The sequence below is a fragment of the Anastrepha ludens genome, chromosome 3, assembly GCF_028408465.1.
Source record: "Anastrepha ludens isolate Willacy chromosome 3, idAnaLude1.1, whole genome shotgun sequence".
NCBI classification, from domain to species: domain Eukaryota; kingdom Metazoa; phylum Arthropoda; class Insecta; order Diptera; family Tephritidae; genus Anastrepha; species Anastrepha ludens.
The window spans coordinates 21,006,033-21,031,844 of NC_071499.1; the positions used below are offsets into that span (position 1 = coordinate 21,006,033).

The following is a 25,812-nucleotide window of genomic DNA, read 5'->3' on the forward strand; positions in this document are numbered from 1 at the left end:
AATTGGCCTCATAGACCTCGTACCCAGTCATCGGCATCCCCCTGACAGTTGTTAAAGGGGAACTGCAAAAATTATTTCTCAGGAAAGCGCAGAAAAGATGGAGCTCCATTTCTTCATGTGCTATTTCGAAAATCTTTTGGCCCCAATATGATATACGAAGGACTCAAAAAGTCCTTTAGACTCCTCGCCATTCAATTTCCAAACTCGTAGCTGTGTTTACCCGCCACTGGACGATCGGCACACACGCGGAAAAGCTAGGATTACCATTTAACCCCTATTGCAGAAGCAGTGGGGACCTTTGAGAGAAGGAGACTGTAGACTAAGATCACTGGGCAGTGCGCCAACTTAAATCCAATCAATATCCTCTATTATATCAACAGTTCTGGCTGGCTGTAGATATCTGCCTGTTGGAGGTGTCATAATGGTATCAAAGCGGTGCTTTGGTGCTACTTGAGGAGTGTCAGACCGGCACTTCAACCATTTAACCTACCTCACGACCTTTATCACTCACATCGAAATTGTATCAGCAGCGACACCTCTTATACGAGGGCGAAAACCAATTCCCATATCCAAGATAAAAAAGGAAGAGCTCTGTGGTCCAAGAAAATTGTCATATACCGAAAGCTCAAAAACTGGAGCTAATTTGGCGAAACGGAAGGTGCCATTGAATCTAGCAGGTACCAGTGTACTTACATTAACCTTCGCCCAAAAAACAAAAATTTAAAATCCGAGCACGGATGTTAATTTTTTTCACGTACAAGTGAAAATACTACAATAGGAAAATCGGATTGTCTTGTCATCCGTATAATTCTGGCATAGACTCATACGAGTGCGTGTGATTATCGCTATTTTGGGGCACATTGGCACATTGACCCGTTAGTTATCACAGGCATGACAAATATTTGACAAACACGCACTACTGTCAGCACCTCAAAATGCGTGGTGTGACAACCACTCACTTTTTGTGTTTGTTAGAATTTTCATATATATGCAGATATACATACATACTTATGTACATGAGTAGGTATCTTGTAGGAGTGATTTAAAGAGGCTGGCGGTATGCGTAAAAGGCAGAGTTTGCTTGCTTATATGAGAATGTAGGAAATGTTGAGAATTTTGTTGACTTTTGAAAATTTTTGCTCCGAATATGAAAATCAATTTACGAATCAAAAAAATTTTGTACAAATATTCATTAAAATGAATGTAAATTTATTATACATATACATATGTATATGTATTCACTTGGTATAGGTGGAGCTGGTGGTGCTGGAGGTATTGTCTGAGTGACACAGCCCAGTGCCAATTAGCACAAGAGATGCCATTTTGATACACCACTTGTAGAAATACTGCTTTTTAGTGATCGAACCATCTTGATTTGACTATGCCTTCTATATCCTTTTCTGCAATTACTTTCAAGTTGGCCATCGAGAATTCCCCCAGCATTTTATGTCGTAGAGCACCTAGACTTGGGCACTCACAGAGATAGGGAAAAACTGTTTCCTTAGATTCTTCTTGATTGCAGCTTCTACATCTATCGTTGTACCACCACCCCATCTTCCAGGCATGGTCTCCCAAAGCCGAGTGGCCGATTATTGTCGACATAATTCTAAATATGTCTGCTCGTGGCTTTCTTAATAACTCGTCAGTTCTGGATTTGTTGAAATTCAGCCACGTTTATTTAGTAATTTTGCAGGCATCTACTTCTGGAATAGCGAGAAGATCTTGCTTTTGTGCACGCCTTGGGAACAGCCTATTTTTAGGTTTATTGTATTAATATTTTCTTATTAACAGATTCTTGTGAGTGCCTTTAAACTTCCATAAAATGCAAACTAAATACAAAACAATCATTGACTTCGGTTTTCAAAATGTTGGGAATTTTTTTTTACTTTTACGCGCTCCATTGCTTGCCTGTTTGTACATTGCAGCTATCTAATTCACTGTCTAAAATGATTGACGTAAGACGTCATTTGTAAAACTTGAAAACTTTCCGATAGTGTGATAAATTTTGCGCCACCTTTTATATGCAGCTGACTTTTCAACGAACGTATTTTGCAGCTGAAACGTACACACAACTTTGTGCCGAAAAAGCAAAATAATTAAATCATCTCCATATACGGACTCTTAATATCATCTCAACGAAACCGTGCATAAGTAGAGAACTGAGTGACCTCGGTAGTCTAGCATAAGTGCACTAGCCTGCCATACCAGAGGTTGTGGACTCGAATCCCACGTAAAGCACGGTTCTCACACTTTTCCAAATTTACCTACTTTCCCTGTTTCTAAAAAAACAATCTCATTCCTCAACCCTAACTTATCCTTTCCATCCTTTTTTCCGCACAATAGTCAGCGCATTATTTGCATTGTGGCTGCTAAGACAAGCGAAAACACCGAAAAGCACACACACAGACACACAAAATTTAGCGAAGTCCGCAACCATCTGGGCGATCCTTCTCGCAGAAAAATGTGAAATACAGATGGCGCTCCAAGCAGTAAGACGGCGTTGTTCCTAAGCAACGACAGGGCACTCTCACTATTTAGGACTGGTAGCGGCAGACTAATCACCTACCCTGTCAGAAATCAAAATAGATTAACGAAACCAACGCAGGACTGAGTCTTGCCGAAGTCCTATGCTCCCGAGTGGAAAAGGAAAAAAAAAAGTGGAGTACTACTTTGTATATGTGGCACCACCAACGCAGTTATGTCCAATCTGGCATTACCATCGTAAAGTTTGATATTTTTAATGGTTATGTAGGTAGGTGAAATGGTTCAAGTACCACTCCGGCACTCCCTAAGTAGCACTAAAGTGCAGTTTTGATACAATATGAGACCTCCAATGAACAGATACAGCCAACCATAGTCCAATGATCGGTAATCACGGCTACGAGTTTGGAATTTGAGTGGTGTGGAGTCCCCAAAACTATCTGCGTCCTACGCTTGTTGGACTGGTGTCAAGGGTTTTCGAAACAGCACACGAAAAAATGGAGCTCCATCTGTTCTACGTTTCCCTGAGAAAAATTATGTGTAATTCCTGTGTAATATTACCAACCGTCAGGGGATGCCGATGACCGGATGGAAGATCTCTGAGGCTCAGTCAGTCGACCTCTTCCTGGCAAGCTCATCATCAATTTCATTTCACTCTATGTTCCTATGTCCTGGAACCCAAATCAGAGAAATGATCACACCCAAGAGATTTGAACTCCTTCTTACAGGAGCTCATCAGTTTGGATCTCCACCAGGGCGTCGTCAGAGCCTTGATCGCAGCTTGATTATTGAAAAAAAAAAACATTGATATCTCCCCCGTTCCCACGTTTCCTAAGAATTCCGCTTGCCTGAAGTATCGTAAAGAATTCCACCTAAGAGCTCTAGCGTTTCAAGGAATAGATAAACTGTCTGATTTAGAGAAAACTCCTGCTCCGACCCCCGATTCCACTTTGCAGCCGTCAGTAAAGACAGAGGTAACATCCTCGATATAGATTTTCCCTTCATTACCCTCCTGCTTGGATTGCCATGGCACGACCCTCAAACTCCAGTTAGGGGGTGGAGAGATCTGCATGGAGTTCAATTGGTTATCGTAACCAGAACTTTTTCTTACTTGAATGATATTATGTTGAAATATTCGCTTTGATCAGAATTCCATTTTATGAATTTTGTCGTGGATTAAAGCACCAGTAGAGTGCCGATTAGTCTCCCGAATTTTGACTTTCCAAATTCAAACAGCGCAGGGCGAAATTCCTGCGGTTGGATGACCTTCCAAAGCCATTAACTAACATACATTTTTATTTTCAACTGTCTATCTAAAACTAAAGTAGCAACCTTTCGTTCAATAGCATGTCCATAAAGAGTGAATTCTTCTTATTCTTAATCGGCGCGATAACCGCTTAAGCGATTTTGACCGAGTTTAACAATGAGCGCCAGTTGTTTCTTCCTCGCGCTAGCCGGCGCTAGTTGGACACACCAAGTCAAGCCAGTCCTTCTCCACCTGATCTTTCCAATGCGGAGAAGGCCTTCCTCTTCCTCTGCTACCACCAGCTGGTACCGCATCGAATTCAGAGCAGGAGCGTTTGTATCCATTCGGACGACATGACCCAGCCAATGAAATTGCTGGATCTTTATTCCCTGCGCTAGGTCTATGTCGTCGCAAAGCTCATACAGCTCATCTTTCCATCGCCTACGATATTCGCCGTTGCCAACGTGCAAAGGTCCAAAAATCTTGCGCAGAATATTTCTCCCAATCACTTCATTTCTCCCGTCGCTTCATCGGATGTTGTCATCGTCCACGCTTCTAAGCGATAAGTGAGGACGGGCATGATGAGAGCCTTATAGAGTGTTAGTTTTGTTCGTCGAGAGAGGACTTTACTACTCATTTGCCTACTTAGTCCAAAGTAGCACTTGTTGGCAAGAGAGATTCTAGGTTGGATTTCCAGGCTTACATCATATACAGTAATGTGGCTAAATATCTGAGTAATACTGCATATCATAAAAACTCCAAACCATTTTTACCTCGAAACACAGAAAGATTCAACAAAAAAATAGCACAGCGCAGTCAATTAAACTTTCTGACTATTACAAAATGTAATTAAATTCATTATGTATAATGATCGCAGTGTGCAGTAGCCTAGTAATAATAATGTACTTATAATAAATAATTTCCAAAATTAAATATTCCAATAATTACTCTCATTCGCTTGAGAGCGCATATCAAATTTTAGGGCTGTGACGATTAGCATATACATGCACATGTAAATACACACACCTACGTGTAAATACATACAAACACGCAATGTAACACATAAAAAATAATACAAACCAGGGAATTTTTGCCTAATCAGGTCTTTCAAAAGTGACGCCTAGATGACAGTAGTGAATAATTGCACTGACTTCTCTAATGCCTTTGACAAAGTGTCGCACGAGATTCTAGTAAAAAAGTTAGCTTGTTTGGGTTTTTCTCTTCACCTTTCAGCAATGGCTTAAGTCATATTTGACGGATAGTCGGCGCAGTTTTACCCAACCACTTTGTTGCTACTTAAGGTGTTCTCCTAGGGAGCATCTTAGGACCCCTTTTTTTTGTCATTTTTATCAATGACATAAGCAAATGTTTTTCCCTTTCGAATTTCTTGCTCTCCCCAGATGATTTAAACATTTTCTCATCTGTTAAGAAATCAGTTGACTTCAACTCGACTTGAGCAATCTTCACCGATCTCTTGCACGTCTTGGAATATTAAAAAATATTTTCATTTAACTTTTTCGAGGCGATTGTGTATTTTTAACATACCCTACAACATTTTTTTTTTGGTTATTAAAGAAATTCGCTTAATATCAACCAATGGCTCTTAAAATCTTGGTGTAAGGGGAAATAGTTTTAGACGCGAATTCTAGGCTAATTTTTCCTGCCTACTGGCTTATTAGTCATCATAATCAAGTCGGCGTGTTTTAAAATATGGGCAAATATTAAATTTTGTGGAGTCTGTAAGGTAATTTCTATTGAAAATTATTAAGGGATTACATACGTCCAGCAGCGTGAAAAATGCGCTAAAAATAAAATGTTCTTCTTCAATAGAAATAAATATAAAAAAAAATATATACATTGTTTATTAGTACTTCATACTTTATAAAACAAATTATTTTAATTTTTCTTTACAAAAAATATGAATATAATAGGACTATGAATAAGTTCGTGCGGTTTTTTTTCGAAATTTGAAACTTTATTGACGTAAAATGGTTACAAATTTAATATTCAAAATATTGTCCATCGCTTACTACTACTTTTTCCCATCTTTCTGGCAATTCACGGATTCCCTTTGTGAAAAATTCGGTCGGTTTTGCCGCAATCCACGAATCGATCCATTTTTTGACTTCATCGTAATTACGGAAGTGCTGGTCAGCCAGGCCATGTTGCATCGATCGGAAGAGATAGTAATCGGATGGCGCAAGGTCTGGACTATACGGCGGGTGGGGTAGGACATCCCATTTGAGCGTTTCTAAGTATGTTTTGACCACTTGTGCAACATGTGGCCGAGCATTGTCATGTTGCAAAATAACTTTGTCGTGTCTATCGGCGTATTGCGGCCGTTTTTCTCGCAGTGCTCGGCTCAAACGCATCAATTGTCGTCGGTAGACATCCCCCGTAATCGTTTCATTCGGTTTCAGTAGCTCATAATACACAACACCCAGCTGGTCCCACCAGATACACAGCATAACCTTCAGGCCATGAATATTCTGCGCCGACGTCGATGTTGAAGCATGGCCAGGGTATCCATACGTTGCCCGACGTTTTGGATTGTCGTAATGGACCCACTTTTCATCGCCAGTCACAATTCGATGCAAAAAACCCTTTCTTTTGTGCCGTTGAAGCAGTTGTTCGCATGCCATAAAACGGCGTTCAACGTCTCTTGGCTTCAATTCATACGGCACCCAATGGCCTACCTTTCGGATCATTCCCATGGCTTTTAAACGTTTGGAAATGGTTGATTGATCAACTCCCAAAGTTTTTGCAACCTCTTCTTGCGTTTGAGCCGGATCTTGATCGAGCAATTCCTCCAATTCGGTATCCATGAACTTTGGCGGCGCACCCTCGCGTTCTTCGTCTTCCAAGCCAAAATCACCACTTTTAAAGCGTGCAAACCACTTCTGGCACGTTCGCTCAGATAGAGCATGCTCACCATAAACTTCCACCAAGATACGATGACTTTCGGCTGCTTTTTTCTTCATATTAAAATAATGAAGAAGAATTCCCCGCAAAAACACATTATTTGGCACGAAATTCGACATTTTCAAGTGTGGTAAAAATATTGTTGTTTACGCTTCAAATAAAAAACTTATACTGACGTTTGTGCCTTACGACAGTAGCTCTCCAATGAATGTTTGGAAATGTGGATCGATGGAATAATAATCAAGTTACGCCATCTGTTGTAAAAAATCACGTGATCTGCATCGCTTCTCCTTGAAATGTTGATGGATCTGAAAAATAGTAAAAAAATTCATGTAAAATAAAATTGTACGAATAGTTATAATCTGCCGAGCCGGATTTTTGAATTTCGAAAAATTTTGCAATTTACTGAATTTTAAAAAAAATATGCGTTTTACGTCTCAAATGTCACACTTTAAATATGTTTATAAAATTTTTAATAAAAATATCAAAACTCCGGCTCAGCAGGCTATAGAGAAAAGACTTTCGAATATTAAAAAAAAACCGCATCAAAAAATATTAAAAAATGTATGAGTTATCATGCAGGCCGTGCCGGAAAAAGTAGTTTCGAGAAAAACGATTTTAAACTTTTCAGTGCATTTCGTAACGGCCAGCTGCCTCAAACGAAGTACAGCTACCAGTGCGCATCAAACTCTCATTGGGCAGTTACATTTTCTACCATAACTTTGTAACTATGGGGAATTTTTACAATCGACTTGCAGAGAAAGACGCCTAAAACCATAAAGAGTGATGACCTGTAAAAAAATCGATTTTTTTGAAAATTCTGGACTTATGTAACCTCTTAAATTAAACAAAAATAGTTCATGTCATCGTTGGTATTTGTGAAGTGGACAGATGTACAATTTTACACAATAAAACAACGCTTTAAAATTATAGAAACTTTTCATGAAAATCGTCGATCTTTAAGAACAACTTATTGCAAAAATTCATATTTTTTTGGTGGAAATAATCATCCGAATGAGTCGACAATTCAAAGGTTGGTGAAACAATTGCAATAAACTAGTTCTATTGAGGATAGAAAACGGACTAGTAGACCAGAAAAACTGGACGTTCTGTTGAGAACAAGGCTGCCGTTAACGCCAAGTGATACTGGACAACCCCCCTGATATCCCGACGTGCTCAAGAATTAGGCCTTCATGAATCGAGTGTTTGGCGGATTTTATCTGCCGACGTGCTGATGTGTTCACCATGAGCCGATGTCGCCACCACCATTTAACTGATGTGCTTTTTCACATATAACTGTTAAGAGCCACCGTATTTTGAATAAAAATAGTGAAAACTTTAATAGTCTAAATTTGTACATTTTTTATTTTAAAACAACATCTAGGCGCGTATTTTGAGAGACCCTTTACTTCTGTGGTTATGTAATTATTTTAGTTTACGGCATTAATTTTTAATTCTGTTTTGTTTCCCATTTTAATATAATGGCATAATTGAGTAGTAAGAAAAAATAACATATCACAGCTCGTTATTATCAATCATCCAAATCACGCAAGTCAACATGCTGATGATTTTATATCGTGCCACATAGTGAATAGAAATATGGTGTAGAATTAAAAAAACAAAAAAAAACCTATTTACATCCGGTCTGAACCATAATTAAAAGAGTGTCATTCAAAGTTGTTTATGTTTTTTGAGGTGCATATAAAAAGTTATAAACTTTAATATGCAGACAGGCAGGCGGCGGTTAGCACGAAAAAGAAACTTCGGCCAAAATCGCGTAAGCGGTTATGGTGGCAATCAAGAAGAAGAAGAGAATATGCTCATAAAATAAATTATATGTATATCACTACTGCTTGATGCTCAGAAGGCACAGCGGGTCGGGGAAAAGAATACACCCGTGGTAAAGAATGCCTGTCATAAGAGGCGACTAAACTCTAGCAGGAGAGGAAGAGGCTCGTCTCGAAAGGCCTCATATACACCGAGTACCTTTAGCGGCAGGGATGTAATGCTCATCAGGATCGAGACCAGTAAGATCCTGATTACGGTATACTGGAAAATATTCTTAGATTAATCAATACTGGAGGGTGACACCTCACCGAAATGGCGGATAGGCTAATGCTACAATCGTCTCCGTCCCGTTAAAACTCTAACAAGCCCTGGGTACGTTTCAACACGTCAACATTAAGTTAGTGGTGTAGGCTCAGTTGAGAAATCCTGACTAGTTTCTGTCCTGGCTCTGAACTCGAGCATGGCTTCCCTATTCTCATATATAACCATGGGGAAACTCAGGGAAAATGCACTTTCGTGTAAGGATAGCGGCCTGAATTCGAGACTCAAAAGAATTTATTATGAATACCGCCAATGTATATATGTATGTATTTAGGTGTTATCACATATTCCGCTTGCTTCACCATTAATCAAATAAAAGCATTTGCAAAAACAGTAATTTTGTATATATATTTTTTTTCTTTTTCTCTGACTTATCGGTCACGTTTTTTGGTGCTTAAGTTCGCTTTCGTCAACTGCGGACATGACTAAAATACTGCAAATTTAATTTTTATTCTGAGCCCCTGAGGTTAGATGAGTACAAATCCACGTGTACATACCATCACACATACATTCATACATACATATATTATATGTACCTATGTATATGAAAATTTCATGAAAAGGAAAATAGAGTCCTGCCACAAAAGAAGTTACTGCAGTCAAATAGTAACTGTTCGGCCATCAGCTGGAAAATTGATAAAAACCAAGGCGAATCTATTAAAGGTGGTGTTAGTAAATCAGCTGATTTGTTTTTTTTCCTCTCCCTGTGTCCATGTGGCTGTCAGCACAGAATAAAAAAAGGCGAATTAACTTTTTGTTTTCTACTTCGCCAATACCTTGCCGTGACAATCAAATGTACAAAATATTGTTGTTGGTCTGGTACCACCAAATGCGCCTTGATAAAATCTATTTTCTTTTTGAAGTCTCAGTTGCATATAGACAAATATTTTTCAATTAGAAATTTCTGAAAATGAAGAAATTAAAAAATAATGCCAAGATCTTTTGTTTCATCAAGAGTTTGTAACAAGTATAAAATATACTGTACCGAGTCAACCAAACATTAGGAATTTTCGCAAAAGTGATTTTGAAGCAACTTTTTCGTTTCAGATGTCCTGAAGAGCCAAAATCCAGTTAACAAGCAACCTATCTTTCTCTTAAGACACTTACTTTGGTGCCACACTATTACGAAAAAAGATGTAAAAAAAATTGTTTTTGTATACTATTTGACCTCAGTAATAACATACTATAAAATCAAAACGATCGCCTTTTATTTTCTTAAAAAAAAAACATTCCTAAAAAATATCTATAAAAAATGAGTATTTTACCAGACTACTGCCCTAAAAACAGCTAAATTAGAAACTGTTGGACGATTCGAAACAAATCCATGCCGATTTGTGATGATAAAGCTGTTAGTCAGAAACTTTATCTTTTCTTCAGCAATATATTCAAACACTTTAGAAATTCCTGAAAACTTAGCAAAAGGTCTACGAGTATTAGGCCGGGCCGATTTGTGGGGAGGCAAAAAAATCGCCCATTGCTCTGTGAAAATCATATTCTAGGGATCAAAATAAGAAATTTTACCGAAGGAACCATACCTCTAAAACGAATTCTGATGCCTTCCAATTTGGGTCGATCTTTTTAGTTTCTTTTCTCATGTAAAGGCCAGAAATGGTGATATTTTGAAATGATTGTATGGGGAACCCCCCAGGGGAGTTCCAGGGGGTGTGCCACTGGCATGGGTGGATCGGCCGTCCAAAGTTAGTGGGGGTCGGTCATACATTTGGACTCGATTGGAGCACTCTAAATGGGTCAAAGTGGGATTTTTCGTTCGACCCAAATTGGGGGACATCAGAATTCGTTTTAGAGGTATGGTTCCTTCGACAAAGTTTCTTATTTTGGTCCCTAGAATACGATTTTCACAGAGCAATAAGCGATTTTTAAATCGACCCGCCCTAACGAGTATAGTTACAGACATTATTTGTATTGCCACTCTCAAACAAGGGGCTAATATAGGTGACTTTCCAAGTCTACGAAAATACCAGGGGAGAGCGATTTATTAAAAACAATACGTAATGGTAAAACCAAAGCTGGAAAAGTTTTTATTGAAAGAGTAGAAAACCCATTTACATCCGTTTTTAGCGACGATTTAAGCTTAGCAGTCCCGTATGAAAATCATCGATTGCAAAGTTAGAAAGAAATTGGGAGGGTAGTTTAGTGAAGAATCGTAGCAATATTTGAGCAGAAAAATTCGCCAAACAGATTAGGCAACATTTGTTCGGCTACTAACAAAATTTTCTTCGGGAATGACTGCTGAAGATTTACTAGAGGCAGATTTTTTGGATTTCACAAAAGTCCAAAATACTTGTGGATTAGCTTTAATATTCGAATCCAATCCAAGTATGTAGCTACTGTAAAGAAATTTCCTAGAATTTGTTATCCAAGATGTTGAAATCCTTGAGATATTTCTGCTATTCTGCAAAAACGAAAAAATGTGAATTCCAGATTTTTTAAACTTATTAGTTATTAGATTACAATTACGCCATAGCCATTTATAAGGTTTTTTATTCAAAACTCTAAAGCTACAATATTTTTACAGAATTCACACAGAACTATTTCAACGATACTGAAACATCAGAAGAGGAGAGTAACTTTTCCCAATGAAGCTTTAGAAGTAGGCTATTAACAATGAAAAGTTACAAACTTTGTGATTGAATGAAATTTCATCATTAAAAGTAGAAGGTGGCAAATTTTAAAATTCGAAATTAAGAACTAAAGAAATCTGATTCATATTACGAGTAGTAGGCGATATTGGTGAAAAAAATTCTTGAATACAACAAAAATAAGGCCAAGAGGGCTATCTAATTTATTATCGTACTTACTAACTTTTATTAGATTAAGGATTAAAAACTGTTAAACTATCAACGAAAAGAGTGAATACATTTGAAAATTTCATCTGATAGGAAAGGAGTCAGTCATATAACCGGTCGGCGCCAACGTAAATCTCATCAAACTTCTCCATTACACCAACAGCTCGGGCTGGCTGTAGATATCTACCCGTTGGAGGTCTGATAATAGTATCAAAGCGGTGCTTTAGTGCTACTGGGGGAGTGCCAGAGTCGTACTTCAACCGTTTCACCTACCTGCCTACCTATAACTGTTCGAAAAATAATTGTAGAATTGATAAAATCAAGTTTTTTGAAAGTCTCGGTTGTATATAGAAAAATAATTTTTCAATTAGGAAATTCTCGTCGTGGAAGAGAATGTAGAAAAAAACCAAAATTAATTTGAATCCAAATATTTTCATCATCAATAGCTTTTCTGAATATTTTTGCGCAAAGTGAATCTAAAACGGCAGTTTATTTTTACGAAAAACGATTACTAGAGAGCGTTTAACTTAAAAAAATTTAATTTTTTTTTTACTAAATAAATTAAATATGAAAATTTACATATTTTACAGCGTTTTTCGGCTAAGAAATAAGTAAATAACTACTCCTCCGCTACCAGCAGCAAAACAAAACAAAAAAAGCACCATCGCAACGAAACTGAAAATTTGCATTTTAATATACAGGGTGAACGATATGAACGATATTCAAAACACCACAACTTTTTTGTGTGAAATTAGTTTTTATTGATTCCAAACACAAAATACCCTGTAAAATCCAGATTTTCAGAAAAATCTTATTTCATCAATTTCCCACTGAAAAAAAAAATACGAAAAAATTCTGGAATATCTAAACTAAACTTTCCATTTTTGGCGGTATTTTTTCAAAGAACTAAGATTCACTAAATGCCATAAAACCACACAATTAGAAAACCTTTTTTAAAAATTAATTATTGTACTTTCCTTCAAAAATTAAAAATATTTCACATATATACCTTCTAATAAATCGTTAACTTTTGTTTAAATTTGTTTTAAATTCTTCAACCCAACTGCCGGTGAAAATCGCAAAACAAATCCATGATTGCATTTTTCGCGCGCGTGAAAGCAAATGTTCCCAGGCGAATCAAACAATTTCGAGCTGCAATTTTAATGGCAAACGAATCGATCTCGTCTATTACTCGTAATTATTCAAAAATCGTTTCCTTTGATTCAAAATTAATTTATTTCATTCACACCATTTGTGTTTGTAAACCACAGCAATAAACAAAAAATAAATAAAAATTCGGGCAGCATTTTCCAAACACATCGCCAAATGTTTTCTTAATATTTTTGTATTTTCTTATTTACTTTTTTCACTATTTTGCATTGCTCTGGAATAAATGACGAAATCGTGCAGGAAATTATGGAAATAAGTTACTGTGTTTGTTTTTCCAATATTTGTGTACAATTTGCTTTTCTTCTTTTATTTTTTATTTTTATTTGTACGCCTGTTTTTAGAATTTTGTGTATTTGTACCTAAATTTAGTCTAATTCGGACTTCCAAAAATATTTCGCTCGCACAAAAATTTCAAAAATTGTTTTGAATTGCCACTGCAGCAGAGCTAACATATTTTGCAGGTGTGTGCGCATGCAATGAATTAGTTTTTAAAAATCGAGCAGGTATTGGTGGTGCCAGGTTTCATCACAGACAATAAGAGGAAACTTTACGAGAAGTATTAAGGATATATACATTTTTGGACTTATACTTTTTACTGGTACTAAAATATCTGCCCCAATGAACGATAACACTAAGCAACAAAATCCAAATTAATACAGTTTCGCCGGCGAAATCAGTTAAGGTCTCTAAGGGGTAATACTAAGCATACAACGTTTTTAAAGTTCCCGTCTGATTTTTTTAAGAAGACTCAAGTTTTATCACATCCTTCATAAGAAGAGCCTTGCGTTTATGATACAAAGCATGCGCAACGATTTTATATGGTACTCTATGAGGATGATTTGCTTAGCGCCCTATTACTTGTCCACATTTTTTTTTCGATTTTTCACACATAAATGTATTAAAAAGATTTCAAATAATTCTCTCTGTATAAGTAGTTGTACCGATAATGGGTCAAGAACTTTATTATTATTGTTTATTAGATCGATCAAGAATACTTCTAACTAAGTGCAAACAAAACAATCAGTAGTTTCTTGTTTATGATTTTATGATTATGGGGTAAATTCAAATACGTGCGAATATTTGAAGTTAGCATCAAAATGAAACATTTAGATGTTTAAAAGGGGTGTACAAAAATGTTTTCCTTTGGCGTGAATGCCAGAACAATAGTATTATTTGTTGTATAAGTGCAGCTTTCTCCAAAAACCAAAAAGGTTCGATCAGGCATAAGATTATCTATTAATAAAACTAATTTCTCTAGTCCGATTGATTTTAGAGGAATCTCCTAGGACTTGTGATAATCACCGCAAGGATCTTCTGGAGAAACGCGCTCCACACAAACAGCGATAACTTTTACAATTATTAATTAATAGGACTATGAATAAGTTCGTGCGGTTTTACAACAGATGGCGTAACTTGATTATTATTCCATCGATCCACATTTCCAAACATTCATTGGAGAGCTACTGTCGTAAGGCACAAACGTCAGTATAAGTTTTTTATTTGAAGCGTAAACAACAATATTTTTACCACACTTGAAAATGTCGAATTTCGTGCCAAATAATGTGTTTTTGCGGGGAATTCTTCTTCATTATTTTAATATGAAGAAAAAAGCAGCCGAAAGTCATCGTATCTTGGTGGAAGTTTATGGTGAGCATGCTCTATCTGAGCGAACGTGCCAGAAGTGGTTTGCACGCTTTAAAAGTGGTGATTTTGGCTTGGAAGACGAAGAACGCGAGGGTGCGCCGCCAAAGTTCATGGATACCGAATTGGAGGAATTGCTCGATCAAGATCCGGCTCAAACGCAAGAAGAGGTTGCAAAAACTTTGGGAGTTGATCAATCAACCATTTCCAAACGTTTAAAAGCCATGGGAATGATCCGAAAGGTAGGCCATTGGGTGCCGCATGAATTGAAGCCAAGAGACGTTGAACGCCGTTTTATGGCATGCGAACAACTGCTTCAACGGCACAAAAGAAAGGGTTTTTTGCATCGAATTGTGACTGGCGATGAAAAGTGGGTCCATTACGACAATCCAAAACGTCGGGCAACGTATGGATACCCTGGCCATGCTTCAACATCGACGTCGGCGCAGAATATTCATGGCCTGAAGGTTATGCTGTGTATCTGGTGGGACCAGCTGGGTGTTGTGTATTATGAGCTACTGAAACCGAATGAAACGATTACGGGGGATGTCTACCGACGACAATTGATGCGTTTGAGCCGAGCACTGCGAGAAAAACGGCCGCAATACGCCGATAGACACGACAAAGTTATTTTGCAACATGACAATGCTCGGCCACATGTTGCACAAGTGGTCAAAACATACTTAGAAACGCTCAAATGGGATGTCCTACCCCACCCGCCGTATAGTCCAGACCTTGCGCCATCCGATTACTATCTCTTCCGATCGATGCAACATGGCCTGGCTGACCAGCACTTCCGTAATTACGATGAAGTCAAAAAATGGATCGATTCGTGGATTGCGGCAAAACCGACCGAATTTTTCACAAAGGGAATCCGTGAATTGCCAGAAAGATGGGAAAAAGTAGTAGTAAGCGATGGACAATATTTTGAATATTAAATTTGTAACCATTTTACGTCAATAAAGTTTCAAATTTCGAAAAAAAACCGCACGAACTTATTCATAGTCCTATTAGTTTTTTTTTTTAATTTTGCCTAAGTCAAGTGGAATCATAATGTATCAGGTCAGTCCATAAGTTCCAGCGTATTTTACCTATAATTTCACTTTTGTACGATTTTTGCATACAAAAAATTATTCGCGGAATATAACGGAACTATTTATGTTTTCTTTGACATATTTTGCATTCAACAAGTGATTTTAATCGCGGATAGAAGCACGTGTTGTTAAAAAATAATTTTGTGCCTTTTTAATTTTTTTTTATTATTTGGATTAAATATAATTTTTGTACATATTTCATTCATGTAAATAAAACACAATTTTGTTATAACTTAGGTTGTTTGAAGGAATCGATTGGGGGGGAAATTGAAAACGTGCCCGGTGTATACTTACTTCTGTTACTAACTGTACGTTTTCCGCGTGCCCCCCATTCTTTAACTTAAAATTTTATAACACAAGAGCCAGGTTCCTACCTCAGTCTTCACACTGCAAACATGTTCGTCCGCACATCATACACGACTGCAGCACGTGCATGCAACATGCAACATGCAACAAGCAACAATGTATCCACACAACTTACAACATGTTGTGTTTACGTGCCGCCAAGTGAATAGCGCGGAAAGAAGATCCAAACACCGAGAATGGCCAAATGAAGCAAATGCATGTTTTCCCACGCAACGTCATCAATGTTCATATGTATGTATGTGTGTGTGTATGCATGTAGAGCAACAACATGAAACTTAGCCGAAATTTTGCGGATAAGAAATCAGTGAATGAGCGATGATTGTGTTGCGTACACAAAATGTTTCCTTGTATGTATTTTAGTTGTGTGCTGTTGATGGCGCTGCGGCGGCACTGGACTTTCGATTTCCCAACCAAGTGAAGTGAGATTTTCATGCGAATTTTCTCTTCAGTTGCGGCTGTGACATCGAGGTGTGTGGAGGTGAATATTCGGTTGCTATGGAAATGTGATTTTAACGAAGTTTTTAGGAGATGCAAAGTGAATTTCGTAAAAAATAGAATTTGTGGAAATGTATGGCAAATAATATGAAGATTTATAAATGAAGTTTATTTGTGCGAAGGTGTTAAAAAAGAAGAAATTCTGCCTAAATTGCATACTAGAAGTGGATATCAGCTAGCAAATGCAGATAAAAGGAAAAAAAATTGTCTGCGCATTCGACAAATATTACGAAAAACCTGAAGTGAAAAGCTAAGCAGTGGTGATAAATAATTTTAAACAAATTTCAAAAATAATACACGCACGCAAATGAGTGATGCAAATATTTTGAAAAAATTTAATTTATTATTAGCTAATATAAAATAAAATTAAAAAGCAATAATTATTTAAAAATTGTAAGCCAAAAAAAAAAAATTAATTAAAAAAAAAACGTTGTGAAGTTAAATATTTCATTGCCATTCTCCTGTGACTATCTGAAACTTGCCAATACTGAAATCTAACTTACAAGCCATATTATAAAAAAAAATTGTTAATTACAGCTACTAATTAGTGAAGTGAAAAATCTCAGTTCTGCAGAAATCAGGGATATTCTAAATTTTTGAAAAGCACACATTGGTTAGATAGGGACAGGTTCCCCACGCGGCATCACAATGGGCTATGGGCCTGAGTATATCCCACAGGACAAGCGCTTCAACTCAACCTAACCGAAGTTAGAGCTACTAAATATTAGTCGCTGTAGCGCAGAAACAAAACTTATCGGCTTATGAAAATTTGGTTCCTTGTTTTAGTCCAAATTCCAACCGATAGATGTAGTAAAAATATTATTAGTGCCTAAAAAGAAGAAAAGGGAACGACACTTTTATTTAAAATACTATAAATAAAATAAAAAATACAAATAAAAATTGCTTCGTCGCCTACTACGTGGACACAGAACGTAAAGAAAAATTTTAAACCACAGCTCAGTTTTTAGTTTGCCTCCTCAAAGCAAAAAAAACTCTGCATCGCCGTAGCAAGAAAGTTGCTTTAAATTCCATTTAATGAACACACCTGTAAGAGTGAAAATGGGCAATAGTTTGAGCGCAACCAAACTCATAACCTTTGGTTATTGTTGTTGTTGTATCAACATAAGCATTACCCATACATATACGGGGAATGCTGCCAACGTATTAGTCCTTGGCCGGATATAAATCCGGGTCGTTTCGGTTACGTAGAATCGACTGTAGTGGCAAAGAACTTCATAACCTTTGGCGTAACTCAGGAGTTTGTTCTTAGACCAATCTTGCTTTTGATATACCACCTTAATAAAAAAGTTCGCGAAACATATTAAAAAGAACAACAAACCTCAAGTTTACTTCTCAAAAGTGAATTATCGCCTTCAAAGTACTCCCCATCAGCTGCAAAGCACTTACGCCAGCGTTTGGTCCAGCTCTCGAAACATTTTTGAAACTCTAGTTTCGGTATAGCCCTCAGATTCGTCTTCGATTTTTTCATTACTTCCTTTCGCTTGTTAAAACGCCAAAGTGGTTCTCCGTAGTGGTTTTTAGAGTCGATCAAACAGAAAAAAAATAGCAGAGAACCAAGACAGTGAATTCGATGGCTGTTGAAGGGTATTCGTTTCATTCCTGGTCAAAAAATTCACATATAAGTATGGCACTGTGCGACTGTGTTATCTATAATAAAATAATAAATCTATAGACAAAAATAAAAAAGTTACCAATATAAAAACTTATAAAAAATCAACATAAAAAAAGCATTGCGAAAAAAAATATGTAGAAAATTAACAACAAAAACGATTAGAAAAATAATAAAATAAAAATAAAAATATATAAAAAATTAACAAAAATTAAAAATTTACAGAAATATAAAAATACAAAAACATGTACGAAATGAAAAAACTATATATAAAATAAATAAAAATAAAATAAAAAATTAAAATTAAAAAAACTTATAAAAAGTCACCAAAAAACATTGCGAAAATAAAAAAAATTTAGAAAACTAAAAACAAAAAAAATATAAAAATTAACAATAATATAAAATTTAATAGTCAATTAACAAAAAATCCAAAAATATACAAAAGTAACCAAAATAAAGCAAAAAATTAATAAAAACAATATAAAAAGGGAAAATTAAAAAAAAAACGTATAAAAATAAAAAAAAAATGAATCAACATAAAAAAGCATTGCGAAAAAAAAAAAAATATATAGAAAATTTAAAAACAAAAAAATTAAAAAAATAAAAAAAACTAAACATAATGTAAAAAATTACAAAAATTAAAAATTCACAGAAATATATTGGGTTGGCAGCTGCAGTAATTGCAGTTTTTTTTTTAGAAAAACAAAGACAATTTTTTCATGGAGCTAAATAATTTTATTCTGTAATGTATTGTCCACTTTGCTCAGTCACCTTTTGCCATCTTTCAGGCAGCATCATAGTCGCACGTTCATAGAACTTCTGGTTTTTATTAGCAAAAAGCTGAATCGGGTATGATTTGACACGTACGATTTGATGATGGATCACTATTGAAATTTTTACCATTCAAGGAGTTTTGTAAAGATCGAAACAAAAAGTAATCAGATGGTGCAAGGTCAGGACTATAATGTGGATGTGGCAAAACATCCCAACCGAGCTCCAATAATTTTTACCGAGTGGCCAAGGATGTGTGTGGGACCTTGCATTGTCCTGATGGAATACAATACCTTTGTATTTGTCAATTCGGGCCGCTTTTCTTCAACTGCATTGTGTAATTTCGTTAGTTGTTCAATGTAGACATCAGAATTGATCGTTCGGTTGGGTGGTAAGAGTTCAAAGTAGACTATTCCTTTGTAATCCTACCAAACTGATAGAAAAACCTTCTTTTGATGAATATCAGCTTTTGATGTTGTTTGAGTTGGTTCATCTGGCCTGCTCCACGATCATTTCGGCTTGATGTTGTTGTAAACAACCCATTTTTCATCGCCAGTTAACAGTCGTTTTAAAAATGGATCATTTTCATTACGTTTCTTTAGCCAACCGCAGCTGTTAGTGCGTTGCGTTCAGTTCGGGAGGCACCCATGTATCGAGTTTTTGAACATAGCCAAGTTGTTTTAAGTGATTTTCAATGCATCTATGACGATCCGAATCGATAATTGCTTTGACTATGGCGTCATCAACTTCAACTGGACGACCAGAGCGTTTTTCATCTTTGAGTGAAAAATCACCAGAACGAAATTTGGTAAACCAATTTTGACACTGCCGTTCTTTTAAGGCTTCGTCACCATAAACAGCATAAACATAAAGAAGCAGCTGACTCGGTACTTACTTGCATAAAGGTAAGAAGGTAAATACATATTTACTCCCATAGCCAAGCGGCAATTAGGGCCCTAGGCTCTATTATGGTGCATTCGAAACTGGTCAGGGAATACCTGGTCTCTCTCTCGATTGCATCAGAATTTTTAGATATAAATATAGTTTGAGTGCATGGTCATAGTGACATTGCTGGAAAGTGCGAAGCCGTCGAGCTGACCATACAAGGGACCTGTGAGGTGGTGTTCCCGCGAAAGGAGAGGATCGGGATCCCCTTGACAACCTGCGCACCACCTTGGCACCAACTCAGCGAGTACTGCGCAAGTTCACGAATGTGTTAGGTCACGATACCCTTCTGGCCAGGTTTGGATAGGAGGCGTTCGACGGATATTCTGAGGATGACAAAATCTCATCTCTCAAATTTCGTGGGCATCCTCACGGTGCACTAACCGCGGGGTATACATGCGGTGAGACTCGGAACTACTTCGAGCCCTTTATGCGTCAGCTGTATAGAGGATGAGGTGGGATCATCTCAGCACCTGCTGCTTAGCTGCCCAGTTCTCGCGAGACTAAGATTCAAGCATCTTGGTTCTCACTTCCTTTCTGCGCCTGCTGATATAGCAGGTCTTGATAACAAAAATCTGATGAGCTTCATCAGCAGCATAAAGAGGCTAACACAACCGCAAACTAGTTACCGCTCATAGTCCACAAACACTCAACCCTGCCCACCCCTTTCACTTTCGTCCAACCGTCTTTTCTTTTCCTTCACCACTTTTTCCCCTCTTGCAATGGTATCACAAAGGATGAACCAAACTGCTTTCGTCCAGGTGGGCCCACTCTATGGGCAACCATTACTACCTAACCTAACGCGCGGTTTCACTTTGCGGAAATAAAAAAGCAAAATATGACGAAAGTTTTCCCTTTAATTTTCCATTTTTCAGTCAACGCCAAACGAAAACTACGCAGCCGATCAAACAAATTTTTTTACTCATTGACAGCTGTATTGCCAACTATCAAATAACAAAATGTGTTTTACATTTGTACTAGGTCTGCAAACAAAATGAGTGAAATCCGCAATTACTTAGTTGTCAACCCAATAAAAACACAAAAAAATAGATGAAATTGAAAAACTGTATATAAAAAACATATATAAAAATAAAACAAGTTCACAAAAATAAAAAACTAATAATATAAAAACTTATAAAAAACTATTAACAAAAAATATTAACAAAGATTACAAAAATATAAAAAATTTATAAACAATTAACAAAAAATTCAAATATGTCAAAAATAACAATTAATAAAAAAAATTAGCAAAAATATAAAAAAATAACCAAACTAAAGCAAAAGATTTAAAAAATAAATAAAAGTCATGTAAAAAAGGAAAAATCCAAAGATCTAAAAATATATTAAAAAATAAACCGAAAGAAAAGTTTTTAAAAAGGACAAAAACGTAAAAAATAAAAACAAAAAATTACTTATATTATTTTATATACCAAAAAAAAACAAAAGCAGAAACCAAAAAAAACTATTAGTTCGGAAGAAAAATAAATCTATTCCTTAATTTTTTTTTTTTTTTTGCGCAAATGGTCAATCTTTAGCTCGCTCCCAGGTGATACTAAGGCTACTAACATGGCGGTGAACTTCCATTATTTCTTTATTGACATTTTCATTAACATCAAAAACGCCTTTAGGGAGTTGCCGAAACTGCACGTAATTAGCTGTTGCAGTATCGGCACCATTAACAATTTCTGCGGCCTGGCTTGCATCTTTGCCTTTATCAAAGGAAAACTGTAAAATGTACCGAATTTTTTCTTTGTTGACTTCTATTGTAACTCGTAACTGAATGGAACAAACAAAAAATATTACCTTGGCAACGAGCAAAAACTTTAATTTGTTTAAATGATGCTTTACGAGATATGGATCACTACAGCTATCTACCGAGAAAATAATGGATTTCTTTTGCCCCAAGCTAATATCATTAATATCCCGCCATGTGCTACCATTTATGTGATATTCCATTACATATATATAAGAAGTATACTTGTATGAGCTATTGAACAAAAAAATTGGTAACTTTATACCCAAATTTTTCTCATTTTTAATCAATATTTGTCTTTCATAGTAAGAAATCAAGAAAACAAACACTAAAGCTATGAAACTACAATAGCAAAACGCATTAGTCATGCAAGTTATTTGCAAGTAAATACATCATTCTGTAGCCTTCAATACAATGCAAAAACACATATGTTAATTTTTCAAACTTTTTTTAAACTATTTGGGCCAAACAAAGCAATTATTCGGCATTTTTATGTATTTGCATTAAATTTCTAAATAGTTTGCTAAACCTCGCTTTTCCGAAACCTCCATTGATTTCAGTTGTAGTAGAAAATTTTAATATACTTAAATGTAATCAGTAGTTGCCTTCACTAAACATAACCTCGCATAGAACTAACATAGAAAATTTTAAGTATTTCCCAAAGTTTTCAAGCGTAGCTCGACGTATTTCGTAAGCCGTAGATGTTAAACTTACCACTGTATTTAGTTCGCACATTAAAACCAGTCAGTAGTTCAAATTCCTACGTTAGATATCCCTCCTTGTACATAGAAAACAAAAGGAATTTCAAATGTTACTTATACGACCCCACGCACACCTTCAATGCAGGACAAAACTAAGTAAAATTTAACAAAGTGCAATAAAACCACATATACTATAAAATTAAAACAAATAGCATTGATTAAAAAAAATTCGCAAAAATATTTTTTGTATTTTATTAAATTTTTAAAGAAATAAAATCGGCGTAAATTTTACACCGCCGCAGTCAACGAATTCCAGCAAACTCACCAAAAGTTATTAGCTCCATCGATACCACTTTAAATATAAATACTTATACATATATATATGTGAATGTGTATGTACTATGTCAGTGTATTCGCATGTGTGAGTGACACTATCAAGGCGTTCAGCAGCCCATAGCTAAAAACAAGTGAAATGATTTAAATGAAATTAGAAACCCCAAATTACTCCCTGATGTCTATAAGTCTAAGTCCGTTCACTTGCTAAGTATATTCACATACATCCATACAGACATACGTACAATGTACCTACATGCATTTTGCATTGCTCTCTGCGCATATTGATGTGTTAAATTAACAAAAATTGCGCAGCCAATTAGAAAGTGAAAAAGTATGGCTGGTTTCGATTCGCACGATGAGGCCAACACGGAGCTATTGGAGAAACTAAAGCATTTGGATGTGCGCGGCAAGCCAGAGGAGCGTAAGGGCGGTCGCAGTTGTAAAGGCTGTTGGAAGTCGAGTAAATGGAAATCGGCGCTAAATCACATTGGCCTATTGATATCGCTGTCAATCTACTGCGGAGCCGGTGGACTGGTGAGTGTGAAAATTAAAAAAAAAAACTTAAAAAAAAAAATATTATTCGATAAATTAAAATTTACGGTGTGTAAAGTGAAATTGTGTGAAAAGCAATCAATTGGAAAAGTGTTCTTTGCTTTTATTTGTCTGCTTTTTTTTCTTTTTTGTAATTGTAAAAGTGCATTTTCAAGTGCTTGTTGTGAGTATCATAAAAAATAATTTTTATTACCTAACAAATTTTGTGTCTTCTAAATTTAATAATTTATTGTATTTTAATAAAACTTTTTGAAATGGAAAGAAATTTATGAATACTAATACTCCAATGGACGCCGTAGACCACCACTGAGCTTGTGCGTAGGAGTGAAACATCAATTAATTGAATTTTTTTTATCATTCCCTTGGCAGGGACTTAATATTGAAGTCAACCACTTAAACTTTATGATTACTCTTTATATATAGCAGCATACCCATACTTAATTCTTACCAACTGATGCAGACGAATCGCCTAAAATTTTCACCTCAATTCATTTTTAGCATTTTTATGAACTCTTGCGTAAATCAATTCCACTTAGTGCAGTGCCATTGTGTATTTGTGTTTCTATTTTTTTATTTTTATTTGTTTTTTCGTACAGCAAACAAATAAAACATTTATATTAGCAGCACTTAAAATTTTACTAGCCACTTGAAGGTAAACACAAATACTACAAGGAAAACAATGTAAATGAGCAAGAAAAATTAGCCTAAAAATTTGTGTTTAATTTTCGTGTTGATTTAAGTGTTTTTGGTTGCAAAAAACAACATTTGCGGCAATAAATAATCGTAGTTCGGAACTTGTTTATTGTTTTTCGATTATTGTTGTAATAAATAATGGCTGACTTGTTAGAGTAGCTTTTTGGTGCAGAATATTTCATAATCACATTTTCGCATGAAAAGTCTGTGGAAGTCTCAGAAATGAATTGATGCCTTTTAAAATCTCTCATCACTTCTCTAAACTCAGAAAACAAAAAAAGCCCCATGAATGAATGATTAATGTAAGCCAATTTGCCATAGACAGGATTCTTCATTATGAATTCTGAATAGAAATCAGCAGAGTAATTTATTTTAGCAGGAAGTACTGCTGTTTCTCTGCTCAGTCGATTTGATGGTTGATTCTTACAAACATAGTCGAGAGGTAATTATTTCTATAAAAAAACCAAAATTCAAGTGTCTATAATTTAGAAAGAAAGGTTATTTGAAGGGGTTAGGGGTAGTTACAATAGAATTTTCAAAAAATTGGATTCATTTTTTGCATTTTCTTAAGGTATAATATCTTAAAAATATTGGTGAAAATTTGAAGTGAATCCGACAAATACTTTTAGGGTTATTCAAGAATTAACAAAGGGCACTCAGGCGCTCCGGAGTGTTCGCGAAACTTTAAGTGCGTTTTTCTCAAAACTATGTTTTTTGGCCGCCGTAGCCGAATGGGTTGGTGCGTGGTTACCATTCGGAATTCACAGAGAGGTCGTTGGTTCGAATCTCGGTGAAAGCAAAATTAAAAGAAAAAGAAAAACATTTTTCTAATAGCGGTCGCCCCTCGGCAGGCAATGGCAAACCTCCGAGTGTATTTCTGCCATGAAAAAGCTCCTCATAAAAATATCTGCCGTTCGGAGTCGGCTTGAAACTGTAGGTCCCTCCATTTGTGGAACAACATCAAGACGCACACCACAAATAGGAGGAGGAGCTCGGCCAAACACCTAACAGAAGTGTACGCGCCAATTATTTATTTTTTTTTTTTTTTTTATGTTTTTTGAACTGGTGATACCTGCAACTTAAAGACCGCTTGGTAGATTTCAATCAAATTTATACTGCTTTTGAAAAACATAAAAAACTGCCTGATCAAAGAATTTTTTTTTTTCAAAAATTATTGAAAATCATCATATTTTCGGGGCTGTGACTACCCCTAACCCCTTTTTATATGCCATTCGTGGCATTCATTATTCATATTCCGATCCCTTGAACGTTGTTAAAGGCAAACAGCACAATTTCTTTCTTAAAAAGCGCAAAACAGATGGGCACTTTGGACTCAGTACAACAGACGTTGGTCATTTAAAGTGCTCTGGATCCCCCGCCATTTGAACTCATACCGGTGTTCACCTGTTACTGGATGATCGGAGCTCATGCGGGGAAGCTTGGACTTTCGTACAACCTTATTGCAGAAACTGTGGGGATCCGGCAGAGAAAGAGACAGTTTAACTCTCTATGTGCAAATGTCCGGGTCTAGCGACTAGGCGCTTGAGGTTCCTTAGTGTGCCTTTTGGAGACAGCCTGGGGCAGTTCTTCAACCTAGATCCTCTTTCTCTCCTCCACTACATCAACAGCACGAGATGGCTGTAATTGGTTTTTTCTTCCTTTAAGTTTTGTATTTTTTCGCACTAGTGGTCTACATTGCGGTATCAAAACGGCACTTGTGGTACCCGTGTTTCTCTTGCCTTCTAACCTATCTACCTGGACTTTTATTGATGCTACACAGCTTTAGTTTCTGCAAATTAGATAAATTAATAAAATTATTTTTATTTTATTTTTAGTAAGTGGCCGTATAACCACCTTTAATAGACTGGGTAGACACCCCTATTTAGACACACTTGAGCTCGAGGCTCTTTGTGTTGCTGCAGGGGCTTGCAAGTACCTCCTTAAAATCAATTCGTATTCAAAGAAAATGTTATCAAGCTCGTAATGTTCATGGAACTTAGATGCTCTTCTTCTTCTTTTTCTTGTTCTTAGCTTCACAACCCGTGCATCATCCAAAATTCAGGTTCTCAAGTTGGTTAATTTTTATTGGACAGTAGCCGA

The 25,812-nt window shown here is 36.2% G+C and overlaps 1 protein-coding gene across 1 annotated transcript in view; it reads left to right on the plus strand.

Annotated features, from left to right (window-relative positions):
- Positions 1–22,041: 22,041 nt before the first annotated feature.
- Positions 22,042–25,812, plus strand: part of LOC128856301 (TWiK family of potassium channels protein 7-like) — an 81,106-nt gene continuing 77,335 nt past the window's right edge. Inside the window, exon 1 of the mRNA XM_054091597.1 lies at positions 22,042–23,001. Within this exon, the coding sequence (XP_053947572.1) occupies positions 22,801–23,001 (201 nt within the window). The 5' untranslated portion in view covers positions 22,042–22,800. The remainder of the gene's footprint in view (positions 23,002–25,812) is intronic.